Here is a 16,105-nt window from a genome sequence, read left to right as displayed (position 1 = left end):
TTAATTGGGTAAAGCATTACTTCTCTTGATTAGTCTACTGTATTGCCATTCCACCCCATCCCCAATTTAACATTAGGAGCCTCCTACCTAAAACCAAGTGAACATCTGGGCCAGGTGCCTACCATAGCTTCCTGGAGGTGTCCACCACCTTGAAGTTGTCTCTTAGCTCTGTGTTCAAGTCTCTGTCATTGAAACCCGTTCTTCGTATTTCAGATTCAGTTGTGTATGAATTAATTTCCTTTATTAGGAGTCCTTAGGCAAGGAGGGGGAAAGACACACACACGTTCATCCCCACATCGCTCCCACAGAGATCTGCAGTCACCTCCATTCGCACAGAGCCAGACCTCCCCCGCCCCCGCAAGCGTGTCTGCATCGGGGATGCGACTTGGTGAGGACAGTCCGGAGGGAAGAGGAGAAACTGAGTTTCTAGATGACCTCTTCGCCTGGGTTATTGAAATGGCTGCAGAGCGGGCATAGGATGATGTTGAACCTTTGGTCTCATTTGTGAAAACTTGTGCAATTTTGTCTTCTGTGCAGCACTACATACAAATCACCAATTACAAATTAACCCTTTGGGATCGACGGTATGACGCGCAGTTTCCTTAGGGCTTTCTCTTTCTGGGAAGCGGGAGGGAAAGGAGCAAGACATCATCCTGCTCTTCGTTTGTATTTTGTTCCCAAAATGTAAATACAATTTTCTATGTTACTTTTTTGTGGTAACTACCAAGATGAATATTTTAATTAGATAAGTTATATGAAAAGAAAGAAAAATTCCATGTCTAAATAAAAAAACAAAAAATCCTATCTGCTGTTGTCTTTCTCCCTTGTTTGGGCCTAGAATGGAGTCTGTCCCAAAATGTCTGGTTCCCAGGCTGTGAGGCGGAGACCTGAATCCTTGGGCTGGGCCCTGAAAGAGGCTGGAGTTTTGTCTGTGGCCCAGTAGGACTGGGGGAGGGGAAAGAGCCCTGTAAGCAAAGGGAGGGACTGGGATAAAAGTGAGCACCTAGTGGGACCAGGGGACCAGGCACTGTCCTTTGTTCTACTCGGAACCCTGGGACAGAGCTATTAACCCCACTACCAGTTAGAAGCTGAGGCTCAGACAGTGAAATAATGCGCCCAAGGTCACACAGCTAGTAAGTGGCAAAGGGAATTAAGATTCTCTGACTCCAAGGAATGACACTCCACCTTCCAGTCACTTCTTGAGGGGTGTGAAAGACACTGGTAGGTCCCTCCGTCTTCCAATGGCTTCCTAATGAGAGCATAATGAACACTAACTAATGCAGACGGGTCATGTCAACAAGGAATCAATGAGAATCTGCTGTGCTGGCTGATGGGCTGGGGTTTCAGCAGCTGCTAATGGAGCCGAGGGCTTGGTGTCAGCCCCTGCACACATGCAATGGGTTGGATCTTACCGTAAACCTACATCTCAGCGAGGCAGCTGTGCCACCCCTTCACCTAAACAGCATTTTTGGTACATAGTCTGGACTTCTTTTTCCCAGTTGTTTATTGGATCTAATTCTCACTGTTAGAAATTACTATGCATTGAAGTTAATTATGGAACATTTTATCGGGTGGATGACTACCCAGAGTTTGTTAGTCCTTTGTCCCTTATCAATTCAACTTGCTGAACCAGGACTTGTATTAGACCCTGGACTACAGAGTAACACAGTCAAATCTGGCTCTCACAGTCAGGTAAGAGTAACTGACCCCACAGGTTACGCACCTACTATGTGCCACGCACCACTCTGCCTCATGTACTTTGTCTTCATTATCCCAATGATCTACAAGGTCATGGCCCCACTTTAAAAATGAGAAAACTGAAGCACAGAGGAACTACAACTTGCCTGAGGTCACACAGTCACTGAGCAGCGGTACTTTGGGTTGGCCTGACTCCCAAGCACACATTCTCTCAGTCAGGTTTAACTAGCTCATCAAGGAACACATACCCAATGTCAGGCATCTGCAGCAAAACCGACTCCAACGCAGAGAGATGCCGGGCCAAGGCCCTAACCATTTCTGAGAATGGTATTTTTTCTCTGCTGCACGTAACTGATGCCCAGAAGAATCTTCTCCCTGGTTTATTACCTTGACAGATACCCCCTTCACGGGGTTTCTCTGATAGCGTTCCGCATCCACTTGTGTGTCTCCTGGTTACTGGCTAAGTGGTGAAACAGACAGTTGTCCTCACAGGCCCCTGACTAATTTTTCTGTGACGCCTACAGTCTCAATGCTTTGGTTCAGGCCATCGAACTTTTATGTAGCTACAGCCGTGTTTCTCAAACACAGAATCTCAGGTTGGCCCCTACCTTATGTCCAGAAGTGACATGAAACCAATCATATTTCATTGGCTGCACCTAAATTTAAGGGAACAGGGAAGTAAAATTTATCCATGTGTCTGGACACAGAGCTGGAAATATTTGCTAATAGCACCAAAGACTCCAAAGGCAAGCGCGGTGTGAAGTGTAATTACAAGACCACCTAGCCTCAAATCCCACACTTCCTAGATGTGTGTCCTTGAACCAGTCATTTAACCTCTCTCTGTCTCAGTTTCTTCCTCCAAAAATGAGAAAAATATATCAATCTTGTAAAGCTACCTTATAATGATTTAATGAGTTAAATAAAACACGTGAAATGCTTAGAAAAGTAGCACATAAACAGAGCTCAGGACATGTTAGCCAGGGTGCTGGTGATGAATTAGGTGAAGTCCCTAACGTGGAGTGGGCATTTAGTAAAGGACTGCTGTTAGAGCTGGAACTCTGAGCAAAAAGGCTTGTCCAAAGTAACCCAGCTGCTAAGCGCAGCATGGCGGTTAAGAGCCTGAACTCTGGGGTCTCAGCTTGGCACACAGTTAAGTATTCAGTAAATGTTAGTATTTGGAGAAAGCTCCATGTGGTAAGAGCACAGACTCTGGAGGCCCACTGCCTGGGCTCAAATCTTAGCTCCACCACTAACCAGCAAGTTATTTAGCCATCCTGTGCCCCAGTTTTATTATCTATAAAATGAAGATAATAGAAAACTTGCAGTTATAAAGGTCAAAAAATAGTTCTGGCTGGTGTGGCTCAGCGGGCTCAGTGCCAGCCTGCAAATTGAAAGGTCACTGGTTCGATTCCCAGTCAGTGCACATGCCTGGGTCGTGGGCCTGGTCCCCAGTGAGAGGGGCGGGCAAGGGGTAACCACACATTGATGTTTCTCTCCCTCTCTTCTCTCTCTCTTCCCCTCTGTGTAAAAATAAATTTTAAAAAATATTTAAAAAATAATAATGTACATCAAGTCTTTGGGATAGTAATAATTGCACATTATTAGTGTCATATGCTTGTTAGCTATTATTGTTACTACACTCTCAATTTGCCACAAAGAAACATTCAAAAGTAACAGAGAAATGAAGTGGCCTAATTTGGACAGGATATAAAGGAAAACAGATACAAATTCATCAGTTCTTGAGCTACAGGAATGTTTACAGATGGAGCCTGGTAGTAGGAGAAAGAAAAAAAATTGAAAGTTTTTCCTACCTGCCCCAGAGTAGTCCCAGAAGTCAGTGAGCTCTCCTATTTTTACTCAGACAAATACAGGGGTGCGAGAGAAGGGGTAGACAGACTAAGCAGAGGCTCATTCCCAAACCAGCTAAGCTACTCTTTCTTCTAACTTCAGGCCTCTAAGCAATTCCAGTTTCCCGTCCAACCACACGGAGGCGCTGAGCTTTAAGTCTTGCTCTTGGCAATAGCAATGAAGAACTTGAATCTTTTCCCATAGACCCAAACATTTTTCCTGCATTATCTCATATCACCCTCATAATAAAACCCTAAAAAGTAGGTATTCTTATTCCCATTTTATATATGACAAATCTGAGGCTTAGAGAAGCTAAGCAACTTGCCTAGCAGGCCATTCCTAATACTTGCAGGACTGGATCGAGAGTACAAAAAGACGCACACTTAAGTTATAAATGGAGCTAATAAAATATTAAATAAAATACAGCCTATTCTGCTACCTTGACAAATAAACCTTCACAGTGACCTGAAAGCCACATTCAAATTTATGAGTCTCTTGGAATTCTGCACAAGAAGGTGGTGGATGAGAGGAGAACAGGACCTTGCCCACCCCTCTTCCCTTCACATCCCTAAGCATGTTTGCCTGCAAGGGGCCTCGCGCCCACGCATGCAGATGTCCTAATCTGTATGCCCACGTTCTCTTCTGCAGTTTCTAAACTGAAAGGGTCTGTCAGGTATCAGCACAAAATGACCAAAGAGCCACAACATCATTACATTTCATAATATAGGGACCAAGATAAGATCTTAAAAGCTCCTTCTAGGAAGGGGCTGGGGGGCGAGAAACCCAGAGAAAGAATCAGGAATCAGAATGACACTGTACTTCCCCAAGCTAGGAGAAAATAGGGAAATGTCTTCACACTTCAGAGAAAATGGAAGCCTCAGCCAAATAACCAAATAAATACTCAAGAGAAGAATAAAGACATTTTTAGTATTCACTTAATATGTATGGTGGTTCGGCAGCTGCCTCTAAGGTGGCCTCTAACGAGTTCTGCCTCCCGGGAGTCACACCCCTCTGTGGTTCCCTCCTACCTTGAACGTGGCTGACCTATGGGACCATGGGATACTGCAGAACTGACGACATGTGACTTCTAAGGCTAGTTCATAAAGACATTGTGATTTCTACCTTGCTCTCTCTTATGTCCCTTGCTCTGGTGAAAGCCAGGTACCATGCCATGAGAACATGAGGACCACTCAAGTGGTCCTATGGCAAGGCCCATTTAGCAAGGAACTGAGGCCTCTTGCCAACAGCCTGCACCTTGCCGGCCATGTGAGTGAACCATCCTGGAAGTGGATCCTCCAGCCCCAGGCCAATTTTCCGAGGCCTTCAGGCTTACGAGAGAACTGAGCCAGAACCAGCTAGCTAAGCCAGAAACTGTGAGATACATGTGATAAGCCATTAAATTTGGGAATAATTTGTTACCCAACAAAAGTTAACTAACTCGGGTATATTGGGGTGGGGGAAAGCAGTGTTTTGCAATTCTTCCAATCAAAAGAGGAAGGCTATCCACCCTTGAATTTTAATTTCCAGTGAAACTTGTTTTGGCTGAAGAGACATTAGCAAAAGTTATAGAAGCCCAGAGTCAAAAAAGTGCTTGTGTAATTGGATATTCCTGCCAATTCCCTTCCCTTCTCTTGCTCCTGGAACTTGGCAACTGCTTGCATGTGATTAAGCTCAGGTAGCCTGCTGGAAACATGTGGCCTATTACCTCAGGTGAAAGGCAGTATCATCAACTGGAAATGTGAGTGAGGCCACTCCATACTATTTAGCCCAAGCCAAATGGCCCAGAAAAGGGCTTCTTGGGCAATCTACAAATCATGAGAAATAAATGCTTGTTTAAAGCTTTTCAGTTTGGGGTTATTTGTTACACAGCATAAGCTAACTGATACAACATATTTACTTCATGTGCACCTTTTACTTCAGAAATATAAGATATTCTCAAAATCTGATGGGGTTCTAACGCCACCTGATTTGGGGCAAGTTAATTCACCTGTTTCAGCCTCAGTTTTTCTCATCTTCAAACTGGAGATGATAACGGGTAACACTACCCATCTCTTAATGTTCATGTGACAGATAATTGAGATGAACTGCATTTCACATGCTCAGCACAACGCCTGGCAAACGTTGCTCAATAAATCAGTAAAGGATGACAATGATGAAAATGACGAAGAAGCCAAAAGTGAAGAGAAGTCCTGAGGAAGGCAGGCCTGTGCAGGTACTGGCATGGGACATGATCTCCCCACAGAAAGGCTGCTGAGTGTATCATTAAGTTAAACATTTACTAGCTTCTATCACATGTCAAGCCTCTTGCCTGAAACTGTGATGTGAAAGCAGGAATAATTCATGACGCTGAGCTATACTGAACCAGAACGAAGACTGCTCATTTTGTAAAGAACTGAACAAGGACATCGAAATATTTCTAAATATTGAAACTTGACCACATGGCTATTTTGGATTGCATTTCACCAGTCTCATCTTGTCTGAACACTCCAGAGCCAAAAGTGAGGGGCAGGGAAACTCAGAATATGCCACAACTCTCTAGAAACATGTTAGAGAGTTGCACCTGAGTACACGAACCCAAAACTGAAATGGAAATTCCATAAACTGAGACTTAAAATGTGTGATACATTCTGAATTTCTCATTATAAGTCTATTTTACTTTTCGAATGCTGGTGACATCCTTCTGAATGGTCTTCAAGACAAAACCCGCCCTTCGAAAAACCTGTTCTGAAACGCCACACGGGGAGGGGCCTGAAAGTTCACCTGGTCCAATCCTTGCCCTTTACCGGGGGTAACGCGAGACTGAGCTCAAGGCCACACAGGCAGTGAGTGGCAGCAGCGCTCGCTTGAATCAAGGTCTGACTCGGCTGCTGAATTCTCACCGTGTGTCAGCCACTGTGTTGAGTTCCTTAAGTACATTATTTCATTGAATACTCACTGCGATCCTATGAAGCAGATATTACCATTCCCACTTAACAGATGAGGAAATGAAGTCTCAGGATGGGGGAAAGGACTTATTCAGAGTGTCCCACCATCAGTAGCAGACCCAGGACTTGTCTTCAGACCCAGCCGTCCAGGAAACCCACGCTCGCGACCGCTGAGCTCACTGTGACGAAAGCGATTATGAAAGTGGATTTGTGAGGCAGAAGCGCCTAAACTCGTACCTGGGAGGCGTTGATAACGTCTTGCCCTCCGCACTTCAGGGCCTTATCATTGCGCAGGCTTTCCTCCCCCAGCTCTGCAAAACGGCGGCGGTAAAAGGAGAGCCCGGACTTCAGCCTAAGCGGGAGGAGAATTCGAAACCCAGCGCCACCCCTTACTCGGAGAAGCGGCTGAAACTCACGGCCCTTTCCGTTTAAACGGGGCTGGCGACAGCATTCGTCTCCAGGACTGAAAGAGTCAACATTAATTCTTTGGGAACTGGAATACCTCGTCAAAAGTCCCTCCCCTCTGAGCCCCGCCCCCTCCCCTCCCTGGACGCATGCGCCGCGTCGAGGCGCCTTTTACGACGCGGCGGCCGAGGCGCGCTTGGCGGCCGGAGCGGAGCGGAGCGCGGGCGGGTGGACGCGCGGGCGTCGGTGGCGCCATGTCGCACGGCCACAGTCACGGCGGGGGCGGCTGCCGCTGCGCGGCGGAGCGTGAGGAACCTCCGGAGCAGCGCGGCCTGGCCTACGGGCTGTACCTGCGCATCGACCTGGAGCGACTGCAGTGCCTCAACGAGAGCCGTGAGGGCAGCGGCCGCGGCGTCTTCAAGCCGTGGGAGGAGCGGACCGATCGCTCCAAGGTGGGCCTTCCCGGACCTGGGGAGGGCGAGGCGGGGACCCGCGCGGGGCCTCGGGCCACCGGTCTGCTCTGACAACCTCATTCCTGGAGTTAGCAATGACAGCCCGGTTGCCAAGCGCTTTCCCGTGCCCATCTCCTGCCAGCCCTTCGGGAGCCGAATAGGATAGAATCTCCCCATTTTGCAGATAAAGGAACTGAGACCCAGAGGGGGAAAGGGGCACAGCCAACGTTCTGCTCCGGGGCTTCTGTGAATAGTGGGGAGGATGGCCATGAGGGCGTTTTCCCTACCATTTCGCCACTAGTGCCAATGGCTGCCCGATCCTATCACCTGGACACCAGCCTAGGCGGATGAAGCTTGTTGTCCAGTCTCCAGCATTCACCATTGCGGGGTCACAGAGCCATTTGAAAGTTGTGGCCCGCATAGGCACAGATCTTTGCACGCAATTTCAGGGACGTAGTCGGCCCTGGAAGTTCATTCATGAGGTCCCCATCAAGAACCCTCTCTGGATGGTCGGTGGCTATCAACTTACCAGCATCAAGTTAGTAAGTGCTAAAAACCGAGGAGGTTGACTACTTACTTGCATTGCACTCCAGTTGTAGAGCAGGGTAGAAGATACCTGAAATTGTAGGCTCTCAGCAAATATTTGTTGCTTTCTCCCCCCCTCCCCAACCCCTCCAGTTTGTTGAAAGTGATGCAGATGAAGAGCTTCTGTTTAATATTCCGTAAGTATCTTCTTGGTGTTTGCCTCAGGCTAAATAGACTGTACCCAGTTGCTGTATCAGAACTCATTCATTGGTTGTGTCAAGAACCATCTGTTCTAGAAACCGGGTAAATTACTGTGGTGGGTTCAAGGAAGAAAGCATCAGAGATGTCCTGGCTCAGACGAGAACGATGTATTCATGGAAGGATAACTGAAAAGTCAAGTAAATATCTTAGAACTGCAGAATGCCAGAGGCAGAAAAGATTTTAGGAATTATCTAGGAAAAGTTGACACTTGAGTAAACTGAAGCCCAGAAAGTGGAAGGGTCTTTCCCAGACTTGGCAGAGATTCAAGGCCGGGCTGACAACCATCTCTTTTGCATTCTGGCAGATTTACAGGCAATGTCAAGCTCAAAGGCATCATTATAATGGGAGAGGATGATGACTCACACCCCTCTGAGATGAGACTGTAAGTGTCCAGGGCTTATGTCTTCAAGACCCAGCTAGTTCTTTCTCTTTTCTCCTTATTCTAGGCTAACGATATTTTCTTTCTACTGGCTTAAATATCCACCCCCGCCCGGCTGAAAAAATGTCAGCCTTGTTCTGCAGCAGACTACACTTATCTCTTCCTGAATTAACGAGTTTTTAAGATTAAGTATCTTTAACACCAACAGCTTGTCTTTTTTCAAAGTGCTTCTGTGACGCTATTCAGAGAGCATCCTATAACCACCAATTGTTGATGACTTTGCAGTTTTCTTAATAACCCACCTGCAGTTCTCAAGTGACTCTACTCTTGGGGTTAGCCTCAAAATTTCCCCTTGCTGTTTCATATGGTTATAATCTTTGCATGTGTTTTGTTGGCCCAGAATTATTACACTTGAGTTTGTGTGGCCTTTAGTTAGCAAAATTCTATATCCTTCTTGCGACACTGCATTTGTTGCCACCAGAGGTGGTACTCCCTTTTTAACAATTTGCCTAAAAGAAGGGAAAACCACTCTTATTTATTTACTTTTTGAAAGATTTTATTTTTGCCCTGGCTGGTATAGCTCAGTGGATTGAGCATGGGCCTGCGAACCACACTATCGCGGTTCCATTCCCAGTCAGGGCACATGCCTGGGTTGCAGGCCAGTTCCCAGCAGGGGACTCACGAGAGGCAACCATTCATTGATGTTTCTCTCCTTTTCTCCTTCTCTTTCTCTCTAAAAAAAGATAAATAAAATCTAAAAAAAATAATAAAATATTTTATTTTATTTGTTTATTTTGAGAGTGGGGGAGGCAGGCAGAAAGAGAGGGAGAGAAACATTAATGTGGGAGAGATAGAGAGATATATTGATTAGTTGTCTCTCCTAGGCCCCTTTACTGGGGACCTGGCCCATGATCCAGGCATGTGCCCTAACTGAGAATTGAACTGGTGACCCTTTGGTTTGCAGGCCTGTGCTCCATCTACTAAGCTACACCAGCCAGGGTTCAGCAAAATGTTATATTAAAACATTTCTTCTGAAAAATTGATCAATATAAAACAGATGTAAGGAATTGACACTACTTTTTGAATGTTAGGAACATAAATTTTGTGGTTAAGAGTGGGCTCTGGGCCTTAGCTGGTGTGGCTCAGTGGATTGAGTGCCTGCCTGTGAACCGAAAGGTTGCCTCTTTGACCCCCCAGTCAGGGCACATGCTTGGGTTGTGGACCAGGTCCCCGGTTGGGGATGTGTGAGAGGCATCTGATTATGTATGTGTTGCACACTGATGTTTTTCTCCTTTTCTTCCTCTCTTCCCTCTCTCTAAAAGTAAATAAATAAAATCTTAAAAAAAAACAAAACATGTAAAGAGCTTAGAATGAGCCTAGAACACAGTAACTGTCCAATTTTTGGAGAGCAGATGCAAATACCCATATAGCCTTCAGTTTGAAGTACCTTATGCACTATACTTTATTGAATCTAAGATGTCATGGATTGTGAAATGCACCGTTATTTTATGTACTAATAAGGGAAAAAATGTTGCCTGTTTAACTATGACATGCCACTGAAACATCCAGAAAAGTTAAATTGAGAATTAAATTAGTGAAATTTGAACACAGACTACATGTTATATGATACTAAAGAATTCTTGTTAATTTTTGTTAAATGGTAAGATAGGTATTTTTTTAAGAAGTCTTTTCCCCCGTCTGGTATAGCTTAGTGGATTGGGCATGGGACTGCAAACCAAAGGGTCACCTGTTCAATTCCTCATCAGGGCACATGCCTGGATTGCGGGCCAGGTCTCCAGTAGGGGGCGCAGGGACACAGCCACATGTTGATGTTTCCTGCTCTCCTTTCCTTCCCCTCTCTCTAAGAATAAATAAATCTTTTTAAAAAAAGTCTTTTTTAGAGATACATACTGACATATTTATGAAGGAATGATGTTTGGAATTGCTTTAAAATATCAAGCACACGCCCTGGCTGGAGTGGCTCAGTGGATTAAGTGCCGGCCTGTGAACCCAAAGGGCTGCCAGTTTGATTCCCAGTCAGGACACATGCCTGGGTTGTGGGCCAGGTCCCCAATTCGGGCTGCTGGAGAGGCAACCACACATTGATGCCTTTCCCTCTCTCTCAAAATAAATAAATAAAAGTCTTTAAAAAAATAAAATGTCAAGCACAAACAAAATGGGGGTGGTAGGCAAAATCAGCATAATGTGGATTATTGAAGCTGAGTAATAAGTATATGGAAATTCATTATATTATTCTTGCTGCTTCGGTGTGTGTTTGAAAGGCACTATGCCCATCACTGTACCACCAATGCTTCATATTTTGAAATGGTTTGAAATTTTTCATAGTAAAATTGTTTTCAAAAGATGTCTTTCTCAGAATTGATTAGGTTTTTATCTCCACATTAACTATATGGAATGTGTACATCACTATGCCCATTTTACAGATGAGGAAACAGACGCAGAGGTTAAATCACTTCCCCCAAATTATAGAGCTGGTAAGTGACAGAGTCAGTCTTTAAACCTAGGCAGTCTGGTTCCAGAGACACTGCTTTTTAACTGCAGAGCCTGGGACAAATAGCACACTCCTTTTTTGTTACAAAATCTTTATCACAAGATCATAAGCATGTAATTCTATAACGTAACAATATCACACTCAAGCACACCATATGACATTTTAGGTGAAATGTTCAAATTAAAACTGTAAGTTATTGCACCCATATTATTACCCTACCAACCACACTCGAGCAGGCCTTCCTTCTGCTGGACCCTGTACAGTGTCGTACTGCTTCTCGTAATGCTGCTCGTAAATGTTCACTATTATTATTCTGCACCTCATTCTTATAAACACTTTGAAGCAAACATTTGAGTTCTTAAATCACATGCATTTTGTTGCAGTTAAGTTCTAGGCTCCCTCCTACATGGGTGTGTTAAAATACTCCAGAGATTGTGGGGAGGGCTGTGGCCCAGTCCTTTAGAATTTGTGAGTTAGGGTTAGATAGAGGAAGCAGTGGTTTCTTTGAACAATTTTTTCTTCACTAGCAATTTTACTTGACTTTCCAAGAGCCTTTTGTGAGTTGGCAGCCTTTGGGGCTCTTCTCAAAGCAGAAATTCCGCAAATGGTATTTTTTAAAGAATGATAAGATGATTCCGTATATGGGATAATTTTGAACACAAAAAAATGCTTGAGTGAGGAGTTACCTAATCTTATCTTAACTGTGTTTAATATGTTTCAGCCAAGAGTCAGCTGCTTTATTTAAACATTCTCAGCTTGGTCTGAATGTGCTGAGTTGCTTATTTCTCCATGCTTTGGCTGCATGCGACCCAGTTTGAGCCCTCTCTTTGTGAATTTCTGTTCATGTGATCCTGACCCACTCAAAGATGCCATTGGCTTATGTTGCAATTTTCAGTTCTTGGATTAAAGATACTTGTGTTTAAATGCCAGTAAAATGCTAGTTCCAAAATTTGATCTCTTTTTGATAGAAGGGAAGGCAGTTGAGTCAGTGGGAAGTTTGAAAAAACTAAAAAATGTGATATGCATATTTCTTTATTTTCTTCCTTTTTCTCAGGTACAAGAACATTCCACAGATGTCTTTTGATGATACAGACAGGGAGCCAGATCAGACCTTTAGTCTGAACCGAGATCTTACAGGAGAATTAGAATATGCTACAAAGTAAGTGCTGGACCTGTCTTCCGCTCTCTGTGACTTCTTTCTGTTTTTGTTTTTAACTTCAGGATTTCTTAATTTTTTAATTGAATATGTTGGGACGACATCGGTTAATAAAATTATGTAGGTTTTAGGTGTTCTGTGGCTCCTGAGGAAGAGCAGGTCCTCCCTCATTTGTAGAGTATGTGCATTAACACTCGCTGGGCTTGCCGTTTATTTTTGGCTGTCTCCTGCCGTCCTAGCATCAGAAACAAGTTAAAATAGTGGAGGAAGCTTGATCCTGGGCTTGGTCAATTTTAGACAGAGATTGGACGCAAGCCACCGATTTGTTAACTTGTAAGCAATTGGCAGATCTGAGTGACCTCTGGGCTGGTCTTAGGAAAGATGTTTTCAGAATTCCCCTGCGTAGTTGGCTTATAGCAGGCCCAGTTACATGTGGCCACCTTATTTCTTCACTAGTTCTCTCTTTTTCCTAAGGTGAGGTCAACAAAGAATCTCTCCTTGGTCATACAGCATTTCTTAATCCTGCTCCTTGAGGACAGGGGCAGTGTTGAATCATTTTTCTATCCCTTTTGCCTTGAACAGGATCTGACAAATGCTCGGTAAATGTTCACGGAATCCATTGCTTGTTCAAAGGAGAAAAACGAGACGTAATGCCGCAAGAATGTTCTCTGACACTTGCCTGGGTCTTACTACAAGCTGGAGCTGGAGTTGTCGTTTTTGACATTATAATGAGATGTTCATTGAACTCTAACCTGTGTCTTCTCTCCCCACTCTTTTTATCTTCTAGAATATCTCGTTTTACAAATGTCTATCACCTCTCAATTCATATTTCAAAAAACTTTGGAGCAGATACCACAAAGGTCTTTTATGTTGGCCTGAGAGGAGAGTGGACGGAGGTAAGATGGGGTTGGAGACGTTAGTGCCCTCAGTGTGTGTGTGTGTGTGTGTGTGTGTGTGTGTGTGTGTCTGCATGCTGTGGCAGTGGAGCTTTAAGGAAAAGAAAAAGAGCAAGCTGAGACCTTAGCTGTTTTCAGTCTGTTTATACTTTTTACTGGTTTTATCACAGTAAACTCTCTCTCTCACTTGAGAGGCTATAAGTATTTTTAAGAGGGTTTGAAATAACACGGGTGGTATCAGTTCAGTTTTTCACTCTAAAATTGTGTCCTCAGTCAACATATTTTTTTTCATTCAACATTTTGGATAACCTGTCTTGTTGCAGGCATCAGAGATACAATGACAGACAGGACACACAAGGTCCTCTTCTCTCAGTGCCTCCAGTAGAGTGAGGGAGCGGGTCTTCTAAGTTACGGAGTGAGTGATCAGTTACGATCTTTGTAGCCTTCTCAGAGTAAAAGTATCAGACAGGGGAAGGGATTAGGTGATGACTTCTAGAAACGGACGCCAATAAGGACAACGCCATTGTGTCTTCTGGAGAATAGTCAGCTGACCCAGCCCCTCAATTTCCTTGCAGTTTCGCCGACACGAGGTGACCATCTGCAATTATGAAGCATCGGCCAACCCAGCAGACCACAGAGTCCATCAGGTTTCCCCACAGACACACTTCATTTCCTAAGGGCAGGCCAAGGCTCCCATCGAGGCCCTGCGTCAGTGAAGATGTGTGACAACCTGTGGGGAAAGACAGAGAGATGGGGCTCCACGGAGAGTTGGCTGTCACAGCCTCTGCCAAGCTTTGCCCTCGAGGCTTGCTGTAGAAACTTGGCCTATGGAAGACACCACACCGCCGGGAAGGTTGTATGGGTGCCAAGGGACAATGGTTCTCTAGGGCCCTGTAGAAATTGGGTCTTGGGTTGGTCAGCATCTGGCAGTCATAGATAATGCCTGCCTTTCCAGGCAGTGTGGCCATGGGGTTCCAAGTATCTTATTTTGTGGCAGGAATTTTGTGTGACTTTTTTTTAATGGAAACTATTCCTGGGCTGCAGCAAACTTTGTGAAGCTTCGAGATTGTGTTCATATTAGCCACCAGGAGGGTCTCCAACTAGGAATACTTGTCCCTGCTTGTTCCTCCCCCTGCCATCATTCAGCATTTCTGTCAAGGTGCCCGGCTTGGAGTTGTCTGTCACATACGCGTGTCCCCTGGTTACAGCTGGAAGAGCGGGGCTCGTGATATTTAATAGCTTGAGGAGAAGGTCTTTTTTCCTGCTTGCCTAGGTAAGCAGCCCAGGGAAGACATGGGCATCTCATTTCCGTGCTTGTGGGTATCTGGTCAAGGTAAGATCCTCAGTGTTTATTAGCTTCTAGTTTTGTAAGCCCAGTGCTGGAATCTGGAGACCTGAGTTCTTCTGTCCATGGCTTTTTATTCACTGTGATTAATATGCTTCCTAATAAATCCTTGCCAGACTTATGTATTCTTTTGAGTTCTTGATAGTGCTGATGAAACTTACTCTACTGGGAACTGTATGTAACTTTGAAATTTGTTGTTTTAGACTAGGTAGATAGTAAATGTAAATAAGGGGGAACAGGTTCTGGATCTCATCAGAGAAATGAGAGCGAGGAAAGTAAGTGAGCAACACCTGCAGTCTGAAGGTGGACTCAAGACTTTGGACTTGAATTTTGAGTCAGGACAGAAATTGGAGAGAATAGAAGTTATATACAAAGAGGATTTCAAATAGTCAGTATTCTCTCCCTTGCAGAAAATAGAAGTAATTGGTAATAGGAATTAGTTTTGAATCTGATCCTCTTGAGAGAACTCCTCAGGGTTGGGCCCACACTGTTAGGATGTACCCACTTTGTCCAGCCTGTCCTAGGTAAAGCCTGCTACCACCAAGCTTTGTGCAGCCGCAGCCTCTCCAAAGTCAGGCCTGAAATCAACCAGAATGTAAATGCAATTCTTGATGCACTAAGGATCCTCTTTCTTGGCCTCTTTATTTCTGTTGGATCTATTTGAGATAAAAATAAAAGGATTGCTTTTTGATTTGGAATGGGGGGAGACATAAGTGGAATAACAAATCGATGTTTCTGTTCATCTCTCTAAAGTCAACAAAAAAAAATTTAAAAATAGAGCAGAAAATTCCTTCACTAATTCCACTAATTGAAGCAGTAATCACAGGCAGCCCCTGAAGACTTCGCTGAAGGTGTCGGGTGATGAGCGGTGCAGGAGTGGTTCATTTTTCCACGAGGGACCCAGCAGGGCTTCTGTTGGGAGGGGGAACAGCTGTGTTGTCTCCACCCACTCATCCCCTTTCTGGTCCTGGGTCCTGGGCCGGCTGCGGTCCCCTGGACCCAAAGCTTTACTGCGCAGAATCCTTTGTCTCTGACCTGTTGGAGCACTTAGGACCAAACTGCCCCTTACCCTGGGAAAAAGTGCCCTGCTGGACTTCGAAGTTTACTGTTGTCAGTTTGAAGACAAACCAGTGCAGGTTATGCTGAAAGAATGAGTCCTACACTGCTAAGAGAAGAGCATGATTCATTTCCTGCTGGCAGATGCTCATGTATTCTCTCAGGGACGCGGTACTTCAACTCGTTCTTCCCCTTTCGGCTTCTCAGTGGACCCCGATCCACATTTCCATGTTACCAGTGCAGCAAGGAGCACAGGGTGCCTCTGGTGCCCACATGAGCTCTTTTTGTTCTTATTCACTGAAGCTCGTCGATAGTGGTATTTTGTGCACTGCCTTCCTGGCCTTGCAGGTCCAGGGCAAAGCTGAGACAATACTGCCCATGCCTGTCCAGCTGTCCTGCTATGTGGCCTGTGTTATTTTCCCAGGGCTCTTTTTAAGAGTCATTAAGGCCTCACACTGATTTTATGTGTATTAAGCATTTCCGCATGACCTCATTTGCACCTACCAGCAAAGCTGTGAAGTAGGGTGGTTATTATCACCATTTTATAGCCCAGAAAGCAGGTGCAGAGAGGTAGCATTACAGTGTAACCCCGAGATTGCTGTTTACTTCCCCTCCCTGGGCCTCAGTTTCCTCGCTTTTAAAATAAGA

The 16,105-nt window shown here is 44.9% G+C and overlaps 1 protein-coding gene across 1 annotated transcript; it reads left to right on the top strand.

Moving 5' to 3' along the window:
• The first annotated feature begins 7,051 nt into the window (after window positions 1-7,051).
• Window positions 7,052-14,522, top strand: PITHD1 (PITH domain containing 1). The gene is made up of 6 exons (XM_037032926.1): window positions 7,052-7,327; window positions 8,006-8,049; window positions 8,418-8,495; window positions 12,059-12,163; window positions 12,948-13,056; window positions 13,632-14,522. Exons 1-6 carry the CDS (start codon window positions 7,130-7,132, stop codon window positions 13,731-13,733), a joined length of 636 nt encoding a protein of 211 aa, XP_036888821.1. The 5' UTR covers window positions 7,052-7,129; the 3' UTR covers window positions 13,734-14,522.
• Window positions 14,523-16,105: the final 1,583 nt, after the last annotated feature.

The sequence above is a fragment of the Sturnira hondurensis genome, unplaced genomic scaffold, assembly GCF_014824575.4.
Source record: "Sturnira hondurensis isolate 20B ecotype Veracruz unplaced genomic scaffold, ASM1482457v3 Scaffold0021555, whole genome shotgun sequence".
NCBI lineage: Eukaryota > Metazoa > Chordata > Mammalia > Chiroptera > Phyllostomidae > Sturnira > Sturnira hondurensis.
The sequence above is the reverse complement of the archived record's forward strand: the minus strand, read 5'-3'. Positions and strand labels throughout refer to the sequence as shown.